Below are 17,455 nucleotides of genomic sequence, written 5' to 3' on the forward strand. Positions count from 1 at the left end.
ACATTTATTTCACATTATTTCTAAAAAGGAAAAAAGCATGTTAAAAGAAGTCTAACTTTTGAAAGTTTAAGTTTCTGTCATGCTAGAATTATCTACGAGAACAAGCATGTGAATAAATGGCAATAAGAGATACTGAGTGCTATCACTCTCTTTTTACCATTTATATGATTTCTAAGCTGACAGACAAGCCATGACAGTTGTTTCCTTATCAGGATTGATTTATGCATTCTCATTGATTAAAAATAAATAAATGTATTACTCTTTCCTGCGGGCAGACTTTCGTTTTTCTTCGTTAAGCTCATGAGCAGCATCGCGCAGTTTCACCTCTGACCCAGGGACACTGGCTGGGATTATATCCAGCTGCAAGCTTTTGCTCTTTATTAAAGAAAGGAAGAATTGATTAAGGAAGGAGACAGGAAAAAAAGGTGGCTAAATCAAATGCAAGTAAAGCTTGTTTGTCTGTCACCACACTCAAATTTCTCTTACCGATTTATTGGAATCTGAGGAAATACCCAGAGCTTTCTCTAAAGAGGTCCTGTATTTCTCCATGCGCAGGGAAAAGTCTCTGTACCTCTTATCCACTGCTGTGACACATTTTTTAATCTCTGTTGCATGAGCATGCCCTTTTTCACAAAAGCCATCAGCCAGCTGTATCAACAACTTCACCCTCTCTTTGGTTTGCTATGAAAACAGGAAAATATCGAACAGTTACAACTCTACCTGTCATGCAGGGGGTCATTTTGCTTAACTGCTACTAAGTGCAATCAGAGAAGGAATTGAAGAAGTTACCTTCTTCACCTCTCTTTGCAGAACTCCTTTAAACAGATACCTTTTACTTATTAAAAATAGCACAAGATTAATGTAGGTTTCCTTGGGCTTTATTATTACATGACTAGAAGCAGATTGTTTATTTTTCTTTGAAAAATATGCTTCATATCTAACCCAGAGAATAAATTCTGCCAGGCAAGCCTTTCAGCATGGGTACTCTTGCATCAATACAAAGGCATTTTGATGCCAAAGAGCATCAAAATACATTTGTTCATTACCACTGAAGCACTGGTATTAGACCTGGCCCACAGTGTCAAGAATCTACCTCCTTTAGACACCACAGAAATGCTAAGATTGGAACTAAGTCTTGTTACATGCTTTACTCTTTAATGGATGAAGACTGAATTTTTTTAATCTTTTCTATATTATGCTTTGTTGGCACAGATCTGTTTGAGAGAAACTAAGAGAAACAAGTAGTTACCACCAAATCTCTAAGTGCTTTTCCCAAACGACAAGCTGCCTAAGATTATGCACTTTAGTCCATGTAAATCATAAATCATCCATTGTATAAACTCAATGGATGAGTTTATACATCCACCTCTCTCTCTCTGTCATGAGTGAAGTGTACTGTGAGGGCCTTTGCTAGCAGGGAGTTAAGCAAAATAGTCAATAAAAACTTGACTCTTACATTACTGAAAAAATCAAGTCTGTCCTCTCTTAATTCTTTTTGTTTCCTCATCTAAGCATTTCTTTCCAGTATGGAATTAGCAAGGGCTAACATATCCTTCCAAAAGGTAGCAAAATGCCAAAGCAGTGACACAAACACTTTCAAGGTGTCCCTTTCAAAAGGGACACCAATGTCATCTGCAGGCTGAAAGAGGAAATAAGGAGGAGTAGTGGTGCTCTGCATACTGGAAGGAATCCAGAAAATCAAAGTCTGAAGCAAAGATCAAACAGAAGAAAATCCAGGTTTGAACATCAAAAGTGATCTCTGTTCTTTCTGGATTTTCTTGTCTCCCTTCCCACATGTCCCTCGACCATCTCCATCTCCAAGTCTCTTCTGAGGTGATCCTTCAGACAAATGAACACTTGCTTACTTTCCTGGGCTCGATTATTTCTCTATGAAGGTTGGAGAGCCAGAGGGAGAAATGGGTAACAGTTTGAACAGGTGGCAAAACAAAACAGAGACAGACAAGGCTACAAACTCAGGTAGTTCAGTCATGCAATGGTTGTCTGTCTTTCACATGTGAAAACTGGAAAGCCTCAGGAGTGACAACTTTACAGCCTCAGGCCTGTAAAGGGCCTCCAGAGATGCTGAATTACATTCTGCTGCCTGACTCAAAAAGGTTTACAGGAGAAGCACAGAATACTTTAATAAAATGAGTTACCTAGGAAATAAAGCTTTATTTTTTATAATATCTTCTAATTAATAATCAGAATAATAATACAGCTTGTTGCATTTTATATCCTAAATGAACATTCAGTAATCCACAATCATGAAGATATGAAAGTGGAAATCAAATGCCCTGAAATGTTTGTAGGTATTAAAAACATTTTTCAGCTACCTCACTATGATTTCGTCATGAGAAATCAACAGCACATAGGGCTCATGGAGCTCCAGTAACAATGAATATCTGCTCATCATCTTCTGGTTTATTCTATTCTCAGCAGAAATACAGACAGAAAGCCACTGCAAGTAAACAGATCTTGATGGACACATCCTTGGGGGATTTTTTTTATGGGCAAGGGGAATTCAGTTGTTTTATTTTGTTTCATATGTTATATAATTCAACTTCTACTCAACTTGTTTATCGACAACCTGGAGAAGGAACATGATGCACCCTCAGCAAATTTGTTGATGATATGAAACAGGGGAGACTGGCTGTGCTGCCTCAGTGGGAGCTCAGTAGGCTGGGGAGTTGGGCAGAGGAATCTAAGGAAGTTCAACAAGGGCTAAGGCAGGGTGCTGCAACCTGGGGGAAATAACCCCAGTACCAGCAGAGGTTGCTGGCTGATCTACTAGGTAACAGCTCTGTGGAGAAGGAGTTGGGAGCCTTGGTGGATGAGCCTGAGCCTGAAGACCCCCCGTAGCCAGGAGGGCCAATGGTATCCTGGGGTGCATCAGGAAAAGTGTGGCCACAGGTCGAGGGAGGTGATACTGACACTCTACTTGACCCTAAGGAGGACACATCTGGAGTATTGTGTTCAATTCTGGTTTCCACAGTTCAGGAAAGACAAGGAGCTAATGGAGAGGGTCCAGCAGAGCAACACAAAGATGGTTTGGGGTCTGGAGCACCTCTCTAACGAGGAGAGACTGAGGGGGCTGGGCCAGTTTAGTCTGGAGAAGAGAAGAGTGAGAGGGGATCTCACCAAAATATAAAATATCTCAAAGGTAGATATCACGGGGATGGTGCCAGACTCTTCAGTGATGCCCAGTGACAGGACAAGGACTAACAGGCATGAACTAAAATACAAGAAGTTCCATCTCTTCATAAGGAAGAACTTCCCTGCACTGAGGGTGGCAGGGCACTGAACAGGCTGCCCAGGGATGTCATGGAGCCTCTCCCTCTGTGAAGACATTCAAAACCCACCTGGACACATTCCTGTGTAACCTGCTCCTGGGGACTCTGTCATGGCAGGGTGATTGGACTAACTTATCACCAGCGGTTCCTTCCAACTCTAAGTATTTTGTGATGATTTTTAAAATTTATTTTACCTTTGCTGTGATCTGAAACTCTTCATGTTCTTTTAACAACTCTTGAGTGTGCTGGATACTGGAACCAGTGGAAGTATGTGTGGATAAATAAAACTCTCCATTGTCATGAATCCATTCCAGAGCCTAAATAAAGCATTAATGAAGAAAAGTAAGAGAAAAGGCAATATATTTTTGCCAACAAAAACCATCTGTAATCAGTATTTCACACACACAGTTTGGCCACAGGTGAATTTTACTCTTTGTCACTTGTGGCAATCATATAATACCTCTGCAATACCAATTTGTTCATAACTCTGAAATAATTCACATAGATTATGAAGCAATGCTTAGAGAATTAAAAATTATGTATGAATCCAAACACTTTAGGCAAGTCCACTACTGCAGGACTACAGCAGTCCACTATTGAAAGGTTTTAACTAATTGTGTTCACAGTTTTGCTAGTATACTTTTCTCAGCTGAGGAAAAAGAAAAAAAAAATCACTTTTTTGGTGCCACATGGGACAGTCATGCTCAGAAATATACATGTTCCAACTTGTAAAAATGTACATAAGACCGTCAAGAGTACAGGCTAAACTTTCCAAGCATGTAAGATTCAACTATCACTTCACTCTTTTGCTGACATGTATTTCAACCTCACAAAGTGTGGTCTGTGCTCCTAGAAATAAAACCTGCAGCAGAGAAGGAACAGTGAGATGTCTCAGTTAAATCAATTTATGTATGTATAAGTAGAAAAAAACAAGAACAAAGAACTGCAAACTAAGATTGTTTCCCTTCCACATCCTAACACTTTATTTGCTCACAATTATGAAAAATGCTGATCTTTCTAATTATCTATGCTTTACCTACATTACCTGCTGCCCTTTTAAGCATAACTCAGTGGTCATGAGGAATCTCTGGCTCCTGGAAAAAGCAAGAGTTGTCTCCAACTGCTGCATAACAGTGAAAATCTAACTGACAACTGTTCTGCAGCTCTCAATACAGGCTTCCTACAGCAGCAGGCAGAGAGATGGGAGCTTAGAAACTTCTCGTTTCTGAATAAGCCAATAGCAGATGTTCAAAGAGTTTTATACAGCTTGCTTAGAACTACCTTATTACTAAATGCATGTGTAGCTTCTGTATCTTCAGTAAATACACAGAACACTAGCCAAAAATTTAATAACCCATGAGAAAAAGTAGTAGAATGCTGGTGGGGTCCTCACCCTTCCCTTGAAAGAATGAACTGAAATTATGAGTGCTATCTATCCACACTAGCAAGAACAGGAAAAAATTTATCTTGGTGGAGAGTAGATATGTATCTTTCATGCACATATCCTTACACTGAATCAGAAAAGGCACTGTCTGTATTATAATTTCACCAATGATTTAAGCTCATCAAAGCTGTGATGAAACAATGTTGATTCCCTTACTTCCACTTCAATGCTTTTCCTTCTTGGTGTAAAACCTGAAATGAGTAGAAAGCCTTCAAAATTCAACACCGAATGTGGATGCCAAGATGCCATTTTCTTAGTCACATACTAATGCAGGTGCAAGCCTGATGAGATGGTCCTATAATTTTAAAAGTTGCTGATGGAACAATTGTTGGACTTCTGTCAAAAAGGCAACATTTCAAAACCAACCACCTCCATGACACATGTTGTCATTCTAATGTCAATCTTTCCAAGTGAACACTGATATGGACGGGCACAGCATGGGTACGATATTACCAACAACATTTAATACTTCTCTGCCTTTTTTAGTGGGAATGAATGATAAACAAAAAGCTGCCCTTCCCCAAATCACAGAATGGTTTTGATTGGAAGAGAACTTAAAGATCATGTAGTTCCAATCCCCCCGCCATGAGAATGAAATGTTGTCTTTTCCTAACTTGCTGGCAGCTCTCTAGATGAACAGTATGACAGAAAGTTCGACTTGATCTCAACTCCTACAGTTTAGATCAGCTTTCATTTCACCTGAGGTATCACTACAAGAACTGGAGGAATCAGTTTACAGATGAGGCAAGCCCTTAACTCTGAAAGGATTTGAGAATCTACCACTGTTCTTGCAAATTGGTATGGTATCTTTTCCATCACAAGGGCATCAAGTTCTGAAAACACAAAGAACAGGTTCTTCCAAATTCCAGAAAGACATCTAAATGAAGACAGCAACACTTCCATGTTTTTGGCTAATCGCTGTGGAGTCCCATATATGGTTTGGTTCGGTTTGCTTTTTGATGACTGAACTGGTGATTGCTGAAAAATGGGATTTACAATGAAAATGCTGACAGGTCTTTATCTCCAGTGTTTTACTGTTGGTTAGTAATCTCTACACAAAAACAAGTAGATCATGTGCTTGTCAGAGGTTTAAATTAAGGTTATTCAAAAGTAGGGTGGGGAGGCGAGGGCAGGGGGGCAGGGAAGGGATGGTGCTGCTGTTTTAAAGAAGTATCAGACTTCAAATTCACTCCAAGATGCGTCTTGCATTAATTTCGTTGTGAAAGCATGAAAGGCAGACTTGAGAATTCTTTCAAGAGAGCAAACCAGACCAATAGTATTTAAACTTTTGTCTAAATTAGCTGTCAGAAAGAAATAAAAAAGATTAGGATTTTGAGCCCTTTCAAGAGGATCTGACTATATTTTACACTATGGGCATTGTGTCATTTTCTGCAGAACAGGAACAGATAGCTTCCTTTCTTTGTCTTATAACCAGTTAAAAAAAAACAAAACCAAAACAACTAATAAACCATCAAGAACAATCTACTTACTTACATCTAAAAAACCATCAAGATCAATCTACTTATCACTTCTGCCTTGAACCCCCTACTTATTTTTAAGGCATGTGTTTTGATTAGTGAAGGAGATTTTTTTTGCATGTGTGGTAGTTACTTAATAGTTCTTTTCAGACTGATAAACTCAACAAAATACCAAGAGGTGGATCTATCATGCAGGAAACCATGAAACCAAATACAAAGAATTGAAAAACCAAAGTAATTCAGTTATTATTGTTTAATGAGTTATCCAACTTGTCAGATTTCTAGAACTGCCAATCAACTTAATTAGATATTTTTCTTCCAACATCTGAGAAAAATGCTGCTGCCTGTAATTTCCCCAGACAAATTAGGTGTGTGTGTAAAAGTTAACAAGCATAACAATTTGTCAAACACAAGCTTGCAGAAATTAGATTTGCCAGTACCAGATGAAGCTGGCAGAAGCAAAACATCACCTTTAAGTTACAACAGTTCCAGACACACTGCCTCACGGTACTTAGTTGTTCTGTACTGAAGGGGAGGCAAAGAATTCAATTTGCTACTTCTATCCTTCTGATGTTTCAACCATTTGAAATACTGAAGTGAATGACAAATTTGTTATTGTGAGAAGACAGTGTATATCAAGTCCCGATCACACCAAAGAGGATTTTCTTATGAAACCCTCACCTGTTTGGCACTTCTTTCAAACACCACATATTGTTGGCATTGATCGAGACGCCTTTTACGCATGGTCCAATAATGCAGCACACGGTTCTCCCTCTGGAAGAGTTCATTCAAGATATCTGAAGAAATGAAAACAGAGCTTATGACAACCAAATCTAAAATATCACACTAAAATCAGAGTAATAAAGTACTTTACATTGTAGAATTTACTAGACACTTGCTCTTTCTGTTAGTCTTTGCTTTGCTTTTTTCCTGATATTAATGAAACACAGAGTGTTCCTTTTTCATGACTTACAGAACTACTGGTTAAAGAAACTAGAGATGCAATTAAAACTTACTACTCACATGCTTTTTTCCTTGCAAATATTTTTCACAAGGAGACTGCCACTGCTTATAGCAGGACTGAAAATGTAGGCTGATAAAGATGGCACTTGATGGGGATTCCTCAGAAAGAATAAGCATGTAAAAGTAATCACAACATGCTTAACATATTATATTGAAGTAAAAAAAAAGGGAATTTTTAATATATCAGTCTCCTATAAAGTATTTTAATGATTTAATACAGATGAACAAATGTACAACCTCAGGTAACCACAAGATCAAATGCAGCATAAGTAAGCTGACCTGTTAAATATGAATAAGAGTAAGCTGACTTGTTAAATATGAACGTTCACCAAACCTTGACAGAACTTCCAGGTAATCAAATAATTAACTCCACAGTTTGTTACTCCTGAGTATCAGAAAACTCACATCCAATTTTAAATTCTTCCTAGCAAGGACCTTGTGCTTACAATATGCAGAAGACCTTATCTTCTTTAATGCTTATGGTTTTTCCACTAAAAAAAGAAATTCTAGCAGTTTCCTGTGAAGCTCACTTTACCCACTGCTGCTTCCAGAGCAGCAGCCCTACTTGACTTTGTAGCTACTGCAAACCTGGGAGGGCAAGCTGAGCACAGGGGAATGGGGACACTCAATGTCTCCACCAGATGATTCTGTTCCAATTGCACAGAGCCAAAAGAGCGGTCCAGCAGAAGCAGAAGAGACCACAAACAAGTCTTATTCTTTACACCAACACTACTTGCTTTTCTATTTATACCCAGAGCTGATTATTTTCCATAATCCATAATTACGAGTGAAGGCTAGCAGGTGCTAGGCATCTTAAAGTCTCTGCATTCTGCTCTCCCACTGTGCAGGTCCCCCATGCTTTACATCCCAAAAGCTAACAACTCCAAGAAACAGTTTGACAAGAGAAGCTCAAATAACAGGAAGCCTGGGGGGAAATGCATCTTTGTCTACCTCATCAGAGATCTGGGATCAAACATAACCACTTGTCACAGCCTCCCTGAGGATTATGAAACCTGTCTGCATCACTGCCAACATCATTCTGCTTACAAGCACCATATTCCCACTTGCCACAGGGTGCTGAGATCACCCAGAATTTGCTTTTGGTTGGAATGTGGTCACTGTGGCCAAGGTTTTATTTTCTTCTGGTCAGGCTCCCTTCATATGCCAAGCTATGAGCTGATCTGCTGTGAGCCTCCCCTGCTTTTTCAGTTTAATTTCTGCCTTATGTCACCTCCAAAACACTTGCTCAGAGCATATGCCAGATTTCAGAAGGCAGGGAGGTGGAGTGGGTGGGACACAATTATCATTATACAATGCAACACACCCAACTGGACACACCACATAAAAAGAGACATCTTGATAGTGACGCAAGCAAAGTAGTTCTGACAAAGAGCAAGTGAGGTGAATTTAGCAAATTGGAACAGCATTTGTTCTGTGAGGACACGATACAGATGGCAAGGCAGTGAGAGATACTTGGCTGGGCACTGTTAGTGTTAGTGCCATTAATTTATTGGACTGACAAAGAGGAGAAAAAAATATTCTATAAACTACTCTGAGGAAGTTATAGAACATCAATATTTAATACTAGGTTTGGAAAAGCATCTCTGCATCTCAAGCCACCTGAACTACAGTCCCTGTTGTTGTTATTTACTTTGATTCCAACATTTGTTAGGATTGATCCCTAACTTTCAGCTTCTTCTCCAGGCTCAAAGAGCTCTCAGCTGTCTCTATGCATCCTTCTATCAACCTATCTAAAAATATAAGCACCACTGGACCAGTTCCCGAACTGCGCTCAGTTGCAGAGCCTGTGCAGCAGAGACCAGTAACACAGACGCACACAGGCTTAGCAGCAGAAACAAAGATGAAGATGCTCTCATTTCTGAGTTTACAGGAATTGTCACCAACTCAATCCACCTGCCACAGCACAGTTTTAGGCCACAGCTCCTTCCTAAGTGAGACAATGATTGGGTACCCTTACCTGCATATCACAGAAATTATTTACACTGGTATGCAGGGACATAAGGACACCTCTCAGAGTTCAGTACCACTGTAATTCCTGTTCCCCATGAAGCATATGCTTAGCTAAACTTTGCCTAGATTAAGGTATCACTTTTCCAGATAACTAAATCTGCATCTGGGAATAAGGATCAAGTATGCCACTGAATGAGGTTTTTGAAAAATGTTCAGCAGTTCTGCAGGAACTCAAAGGTTACTCAAGTTTTTAAGGCATTAATTAATAAACTATATACTGATTGCAGTATGCCAGTCTCAAGCATCTGAGTAATGTAATGCTCTATTAGAACATATGCAACCTCTCTTTCACTAAAATAAACACGCCATTTTTTTCTTGATTCAGAAAAGAGGTGAAAGGAGATCTCTTTTTTTCCTTGACATGCATATTTGAACAGGAAGGACAGAGTGAACTTTTTTATCATTTAGTCAGCTACCACCACACCATTGAGATCTAACAGGAAGGAGTCTCCACTAGCTCTATCTCAACTCATGGTTTATGGAGGGAACAGCTTATTTTTTTCTACTTGGGGATTTTTCTTGTTTTTTTGTTGCTTTTTAAGCATGCATCACTCATCCAGAATTTTAAATGTATGCAGAACATGCACAACACTATGGTTCTGATATGTAATTATTACTCTTAAAGACATTAGTAGAAATCTTTCTAGTCTTTCCTCACATTTACCTTTCTCAGAATGACTGTTCCTATACAGATTTCAAAACTGAATTTAAAAAAAATTGTCTAATATTCAGTAAGTGTGGTAGCTACAACTTCCTGCTTTCTTCTGCTCTGTTTTCTTTGTTTCTTACTGAAAGAAGAACTAAGTGACAAATGTCAGCTTCAGTTATTAATACTGCTGGCATTTGTATTGAGATTTTGTTTTGTACAGTTCTATAAATGTTGGGGACAGTGGAAAAGCAACGAGCTGTTTACCCCTTGCATTTAAAGTGAAGCGGTGAACACGTCCTCTTCTAATAGAGTCATCAAGTAAATTAGTGCGGAAGTGACCTCTGCAGGCCATCTGTTTCAATCTCCTCTTCAAAGCACCACTAACTTCAAAGTTTTCCAGGGGCTTGTTCAACTAAGTTTTAAAAATTCTTAGGGGTACGGATCCTACTAACTCTCTGGGCCACCTGCTCTAATCCATCTTGCTGTAACACTTTCTCCTATTCAGAATTTTCCTTGCTGTCACTTCTTCTCTGGACTTACTGCATGTTCCTCTTGACTCTGCTACATCATATGCATAACCCCTCTTTGGGTGGGTGCAAACAGCATTTAATTAGAAATTAGACTTCTCTGGTTTTGACACTGTAGTGTGGCCAGAGTGGTCAGTCACAGCTTCAAAATGCATAGAGCAGAATATGACTGGCAATCAAATTATTAAAATGCAATATTTACTTCTGAATCTCTCTGATCTCTGATCTGCTACCACACCCAGCAGTTATGCATACCCTATTTATTTTTGCACTTTTTGTCTCTCAAAGCCCTACAGGTCTCTCTCTCCCCATTCCCTAGAGTGTTTATTACTCCTTAAAGCTGTACTACGTATTATTAATGTTAGCAAAAGCCAAGCCTCATGTAGTAGCTCTTTCCAGCTTTACTTCAGCTACTACCTGTAGTAGCTACACATCCAGTTTAAACATGATGTAAGTTACCCCATACTTCATGAAGTTCCTCAACACTGATTCAAACTATCTGAAGAGCTCAAGGGCATCATACAAGCAATAACCTCATATCACTCTGGCACTCCCAGGGAACTTGCAGAATGCTTGACACCAACACATTGAATGAGCTTACACTGATCAGCCCCCATTTGGCTTCAGACCAAACATTATCATGTGGAAGTTTATACCTCATTGTCTCAATAATAGCAACACTTTTGGGTCTCAAATAGAAAGAAGATTAGGTGTAAGTAGCAGATACAAGAATTCCAAGGAACTCCATTTGAGTATAGTAGACTTTGAAGACTGTCAGCACCTTCAAAGTGTGCAAGCAATTTGTTTCCTGTTAAGCCTGACAGAACTCTTTCCACCTGGGCAAGCTTCACTACCCTATCCCCACACACAACACAGCACATGATGATCACATTCTTGTGAGAAGAAAGAGAACAAGAAGCCCCTTACTTTTCACTTGCTGTTCAGGTGCTTTGATGTGTGTCACCATCCCTGGCATGTTGACACTGTTCCTGTGCAGGTATTTCAGGAAGACATCAGCATTCCTCCGAGCCAGTGTACAGGCCTAGAGAGTCAGAGGTACAACCTTATTTGAAGATGCACGAATCAACATGCAGAAGAAATTAAAGATCTTCCTAACTCTCTTTTTGTACATTTGTCACCCTCTTCAGTTTTGGAAAGCATTACATGTTAAATCTTTTCTATCAGTAAGCCAAGCCAACCCAACTATTAAAATAGATATTCTGCCAAATAGCAGTTACACCTTACCTGGCAGAGAAAAAACAAAGCAGATAAACAGACACAAATAAAATAAATTTAAAAAACTAATAAAATGCTATTCCTCTTTTCTGAAGAACCTGAAAAGCAATTATCTGCTGTAGGGCTTTCAGCATTACTCAGAGCTCACAGAGAAGTTTGTTTAGTGTATCTGCCATGTGCCACCTGAAGCTGCTTACTGTGTAAACAGTCCACATGCTTATGTACCCACCTGCATATTCTGAAACATCCATTAGTACTTTAAGCAAAAAGAGAATGTTTTGCTAAAGTGAAACCAAAAGTGCTAGAATAGTAATACCTGCTCTTAAAATACTAAGGCAAGGCCTTGAGAGCTTTCAGTCCTTGCCACTATATTGCAAGCACTCAGCTTGCTCAGCTGTCATCTTCATCTTAACAAATATCAAATACTGCATATGGGCTGTCTGCCTCATTTTTAACATGCAAATTATGGAATGCTACTTTAAAAGGTTAGACGAAGGTAGAATGGTTTGATACAGTAACTAAGTAATTTCTCATACCATTTTAAAACAAAGATTAGTAATTCATGCCAGCTGCAGAAGGATCTATTAGGCTGTATACTTTGAGTTCTGTTAATATGTTTTTGAGTGTTGTAATCTGCATAATGAGAACAAGAAGGTTTCTAACAAGGAGTTTTATTCTCTTAGTCAGTGATGCTGGAAAATGCCTTTGATAACAGTTAGTTACACTGCTCTGCAAGCACATGCTGCACATTTAATTCAGTATGATCAATAATCCTCTTCACTAGGACATTAGTTGGAACAAAAATCTTTCATTTATCTGAAGACTATTACACAAAACCCAACTACTCCCAGATGCCTGTCTAGCCATTTCCTCCTTCCGTATTCCTCTGTCATCCCAGTACATCTGAGAGCTGCTCTGATGCACAGGCGGCAATGGCACTGTGTGACTTTCACTTCTCTTCCAAAGCAGCAGCCTTTAAGCATTCTTTAGAGTGACAGTTGCTCAAAGCAGTGACTTCCAATTCCTCTTCAGTCACACTGGGAGATCTGACATCTACTCAAGTTCAACAGGAAATGTATTTATAAAACTGGCTACAATTTTATGCACTTGGCAGTATTCTCTTAATCACTGTCAGAAGCAGTTAACACACCACTTCCCACATCTTTGCAGTTGGGGACATACCTGTAGTTTGGAATGAGCACTGTTGCTTTCCACAGCCAGGTCAGCACTGTAAGAGCTGTTTGCCTGCATGCTTCCCAAGACACAGGAGACCGCAAAAAATCCCCAACCTTACCTTTAGAAACGCTTCCTTCTGCTCCAGGTGTTTGCTTATCATGGGAGTAACGTGATCTGTTTCAGAGTTGGGGCCCAGTTTGTCTGCTCCCCCACACCAATCTTCTTCTCGCTTATATTCTTGCTCCAGACTTTCTAACACACTGCACACCTTTCAAGAAAAAGAAGTCAAATTCAGTAAGGCAAAAAATCAAAATTCAGGCCTTAAAAAAAGAAAACCCATCTACCCCTTATATATACCCACTATGTTTTGACAAGTTTTGACTGGGACTTAAGGCAACATACTCTGGCTGTAGGTTTGCAAGCACTGGCCTGCTTATGTGGAAGTGCTCAGAGGCTGTCCCTAAAATTGTTCATCTTTCTCTGCCTCTCTGACTGCATAATTCTGGATGGGCTTAAGTTATGACTGCAGAGTAGGCAACCTTGCCAACCTCCCCCCAAACTTTCCTGCGGACAAGCAGATTAAGCTGATTTTTCTCAGACTCCCACACAAAAACCAGAGCTAGCCATCAAATGAGTCAACATAACCAAAACTCATCAATCATTTTTTTCAAGTAATGCTGTATTATGCCACACTAAGGAATTAACCAAGGCAGACCTTCTGCATTTCTGTACCTGTTCAGAAGTTTTATAGAAGGCAACAGAGGCATTCACAAGCTTGAGACGATCCTCCATCTTCAGCATCAGCTGTTGCCAGTGGGAAGCGACCTTCTCTGCACACTCCCGGATCATGTCCATATCGTAGTGATTAGCCTGCAGCATTGCCTCTGCCTTCTGCTGAACCTGCAGGGCACTTTGATGTGTTTTCTGACAAGAGGTGAAAAGTCAGGAGTTCAGTGGAGCACTTACTTGGAGACCTCAGAGGCTCGCATTTCCACTGTGTCAATGACACTTCTATATGCGCACAAACACCCATCAACTAAAAATGACTGTCTGATACTGTGTGACTTCTCTATGCAAATACAAAGGAAATAAATTCTGTAGAGATTTATCATCAAATCAACACTAAATAGCAGTTCTTAACAAACAGTAACTGTCTGGCATTAAGCTACATGTGATGTCCATGCTGCATTACATGTTGTCGTAATTATGAACTTCAGTTTGATTTTCTTTCCCTTCACAGTGAGAAAAAAAGAAGATGACAAAAACCTATCTTATTCTGGCAATCTTTACAGCTTTAACTTCAGTGTTTTGCACAACAGTAGTGAGCAAAGAAAGGTGCAGGTGTGCAGACCAATAAAAAAGACAACTGTCTATTGACTGTAAGCAAATTTTTTAAACTGTATTTCTCTGTGCAGAGAAATACTTGCCTAAAAACCAAGTAATACAAAAGCATTAAGGGGTTAAATACTACTAAGTATTATTATATCTGAGTAAAGAATGGCCTAGGAAACAGAGATTTTTAAGCTTCCTCATAATTTATTCTTTAACTGACAAACACCTAGAGGTCTCATAATTTTTATACTTCAGAGTTACCAAAGCTCCTCAAAATGAGGGGGCATACAGTGCAAACTTTAATTTAAAAAAAAAATCAAGAGAGGGGAAGCATTAAAATCTACCAAACAGGAAAATAACATTAAAGAGTTACTGCAAGGCAGAGTACTTCAGAAAATAGTTTACCCAAACAATCATAATGTTGCTAATAATTATGATTGAGTACTTCAGTAATGCATGTAAATAAATAATACTGCACTTCAATCAATCTTAAGAACCCTGCCTATTTTTTTGAAGTAATATGACCAATCAGATAAGTTTAGCTTGAAGCCATGGCAGGGGGATTGACACACCACCACATAGAAGTTTCTCTGAAACTTATTCTCAAACAAAAATAGAAACATTAAAGGATGACCTCAGAATACACAAAATATACACTTTCTGGTCCATTTAGTCCCAATTTTTTACACTGAGAATTACAGGTTATGTTGTAGGAAAGAAATAATAAATGAAAACACAGTTTTCAGAAAAATTGCTGTGAGCAGCTACCACCTTTTGAAGATGCAAAAAGGCACTGAGAATATGTTCAGCTGGAACTGCAGCTTCAAAATAAACAAGAACAAAAACCACCCTCTCAGTAAGTGTTTTTGTCTCTTTGCCACGAGTTCAACAACTTTTCCTAAACTGAAAATACTGTAGCACAAACTGTAAATACAAGGCCATGGTCACTAAAATGGTGCTTTTACCTCTATTGCATGTTGAAACTGCTCATGCTCCCTCTGTAACTGTTCTGCCTCCTGCAAAGAGCTAGCAGTGATGAGCCCAGCATTTAACATTGACTCTCCATTTCGAATCCAGCCCAAAACCTGTAACAAAAGAGAAGACCATGAAATACACAATTCTAATGCCAACCAGCAAAAAAGCACCACTGTAGGGGCAAAAACATTTAAGGTCACATCAGCCCTGGAATTGATAACTAAATAATTTGTTAATTACATACTACAGTGAATTTTGTATTGAGTAAGCACAGCAAGTGACATTCAGTACAATTTCACTGAGCTGACAAGTCACAGCTTGCAGTCAACTACTACAGGCTTGTGGCTTCAGTTCATACTCTGAAAAAGGTTGTGCTTCTGAATACTGTTTCTGTCACCTGAAAAGCTGGAACAAGTTACAAGTAATAGTTGCCTGAAAGGCAGGGTTAGTACTGCAAATTGAGGATATATAGCTTAGTAAAAAGCATGCACCTAATTTTGAACAGTAATGTTGAGGAAAATGTGATCATTGAGTGTCCTTCTAACTGCTTGAAGATTTTAATTTTTCAGAATGTGCCTTCTTTGATGTGTCTGGTGAAACTGGAAGAATCCATGGCTGGGCAGATGCCTCAGGAGGCCACCTTATACATTTCTTATCAACAGCAGAAACATGCAACTTTTTAGACCCCTCCAAAAAAAAAAAAAAAAAAAAAAGAAGAAGAAGAAAAAGACATTTTCTCTTTGCATCAGCCTTGTTTTTCCCTCTCCTCTCTCCATCAGGAGCATTATCTGATTCCCTCCTTTAGACTCCTCTTATCTTGTTGATCTTGATCTCCTCAATCTCTCCCATGTGAAGTCAGTCACCTTATTCTTCTAGAACACTGTTCTTTTATGAGCACTCTCCAGTTGATAACCATGACTTGGTCATAATTTTTCAAATAGTGAGCAAAATGAGACATAATTCAGGTTATTCACTGTCATCTGTACAACTCTTCTATGGAACTGCTGCCCAGCCAGTAATTACCCTGTATTTATTCAGCTGATTATTCTTTCGAGCACATCATGCTCTGTATTTTTCACCATTCAAACTCATATCCTTCTTAAAGCACAATTCTCCCATTCACCCATCAAGATAATTCTGAACTCTAATCCAGCATCTTCTGATGAACTCAAACCCCTTTTCCAGCTGCTCCCGCTTTTAACTTCAAATTTAATAGATAATTGCTAACATGTAGATTTTCTGATTGAGAACGTGAACCAGTAGTATCAAAATACAGACAAATACAATTTATTTTTTCATTTTAAAATCTGTTTTCCAATCCACTGACTCTCTTAATAACTTTTGTTAATGAGTATGTTTTTTCAGCAAGTTATCATTCTTGGTAATTTAGTTTCATAAGACATTCTCATAGTAAGTCAGGGCCAGACAGACTGAGCTGCAATATTTTAAAAGCTTTGATACTGCTTTTCCACCCCTCCCAGAAGAGCTGTTGCCTTGTCAGATAAAAAAAAAGGGGGGTTTATCAATGGAAAGCTATGATTAATTGACCTTGTGTTAGCCTTTACTCCTTTTGTCACTGTTCAAGTTTAATGATTTACTTGTTTCAGTATTTTTCCTGGGAACTGTGTTAAACTAGCTGACCTATAATCCTCCCTCAGCTAGTCCATTTCCACTTTTAAGAAGTAGATGTTGAGTTTCAGGCCTCCAGAATCTCATCCAGTCTCCTGACATTTGGAAACAATTGCAGTTTTCTAAGTATTCCAGAGTGAATTTCTTTAGGCCCAGTTGATTTGAACTTCCCCAGTTTTTCTAACTTTTTCCTACTAATTGATTTAGACCTTTAACCGCTGCTAAAAATATATATTAACTACCAAATCAGTTAGTTCTTAACACTAAATATTCTCATCTAGTGAGCCACACATGACACTACCAATTATAGCATTAATGCACTAAGTAATCAGGATGATATGACTGCACTTGCAGACTGGAAACATGGGCAGAACCCAAGCAAATGGGATTAAACCACAGTTTTAAAACACAGTTCCTTGCAACCTGAAAGGCACATGTGGGTCTACATCCAAAGTACACTTTAACATGTCTGACAGCTTGAAGCAACTGAGGTCTAGCCATCCTGACACAACATCCATTCCCTCAAATCTGCACCACAACCTCACCCTCTGACTTACACTTATCCAGATTGTGACATTGTTGTATTATTAATGCAGGTTTTGCCATTTCTGTCTGCACAATCAATAGCTAACAAGTTTTTTTCCACCCTGATAGCATGTATTTGA

General features: G+C 39.0%; 1 protein-coding gene across 5 annotated transcripts in view; it reads right to left on the minus strand.

The window, feature by feature from the left end:
• Window positions 1–17,455, minus strand: part of TRIO (trio Rho guanine nucleotide exchange factor) — a 242,903-nt gene that overhangs the window by 90,026 nt on the left and 135,422 nt on the right. For all 5 annotated transcript variants that reach the window (XM_038125615.1, XM_038125626.1, XM_038125634.1 and 2 more), the window contains exons 16-23: window positions 15,152–15,271; window positions 13,587–13,778; window positions 12,973–13,122; window positions 11,370–11,484; window positions 6,894–7,009; window positions 3,485–3,607; window positions 487–681; window positions 260–375 (exon numbers count right to left, since the gene is read on the minus strand). In XM_038125615.1, coding sequence (XP_037981543.1) covers window positions 260–375; window positions 487–681; window positions 3,485–3,607; window positions 6,894–7,009; window positions 11,370–11,484; window positions 12,973–13,122; window positions 13,587–13,778; window positions 15,152–15,271 — 1,127 coding nt within the window. The remainder of the gene's footprint in view (window positions 1–259; window positions 376–486; window positions 682–3,484; window positions 3,608–6,893; window positions 7,010–11,369; window positions 11,485–12,972; window positions 13,123–13,586; window positions 13,779–15,151; window positions 15,272–17,455) is intronic.

The sequence above is a fragment of the Motacilla alba genome, chromosome 2 (assembly GCF_015832195.1).
Source record: "Motacilla alba alba isolate MOTALB_02 chromosome 2, Motacilla_alba_V1.0_pri, whole genome shotgun sequence".
NCBI classification, from domain to species: domain Eukaryota; kingdom Metazoa; phylum Chordata; class Aves; order Passeriformes; family Motacillidae; genus Motacilla; species Motacilla alba.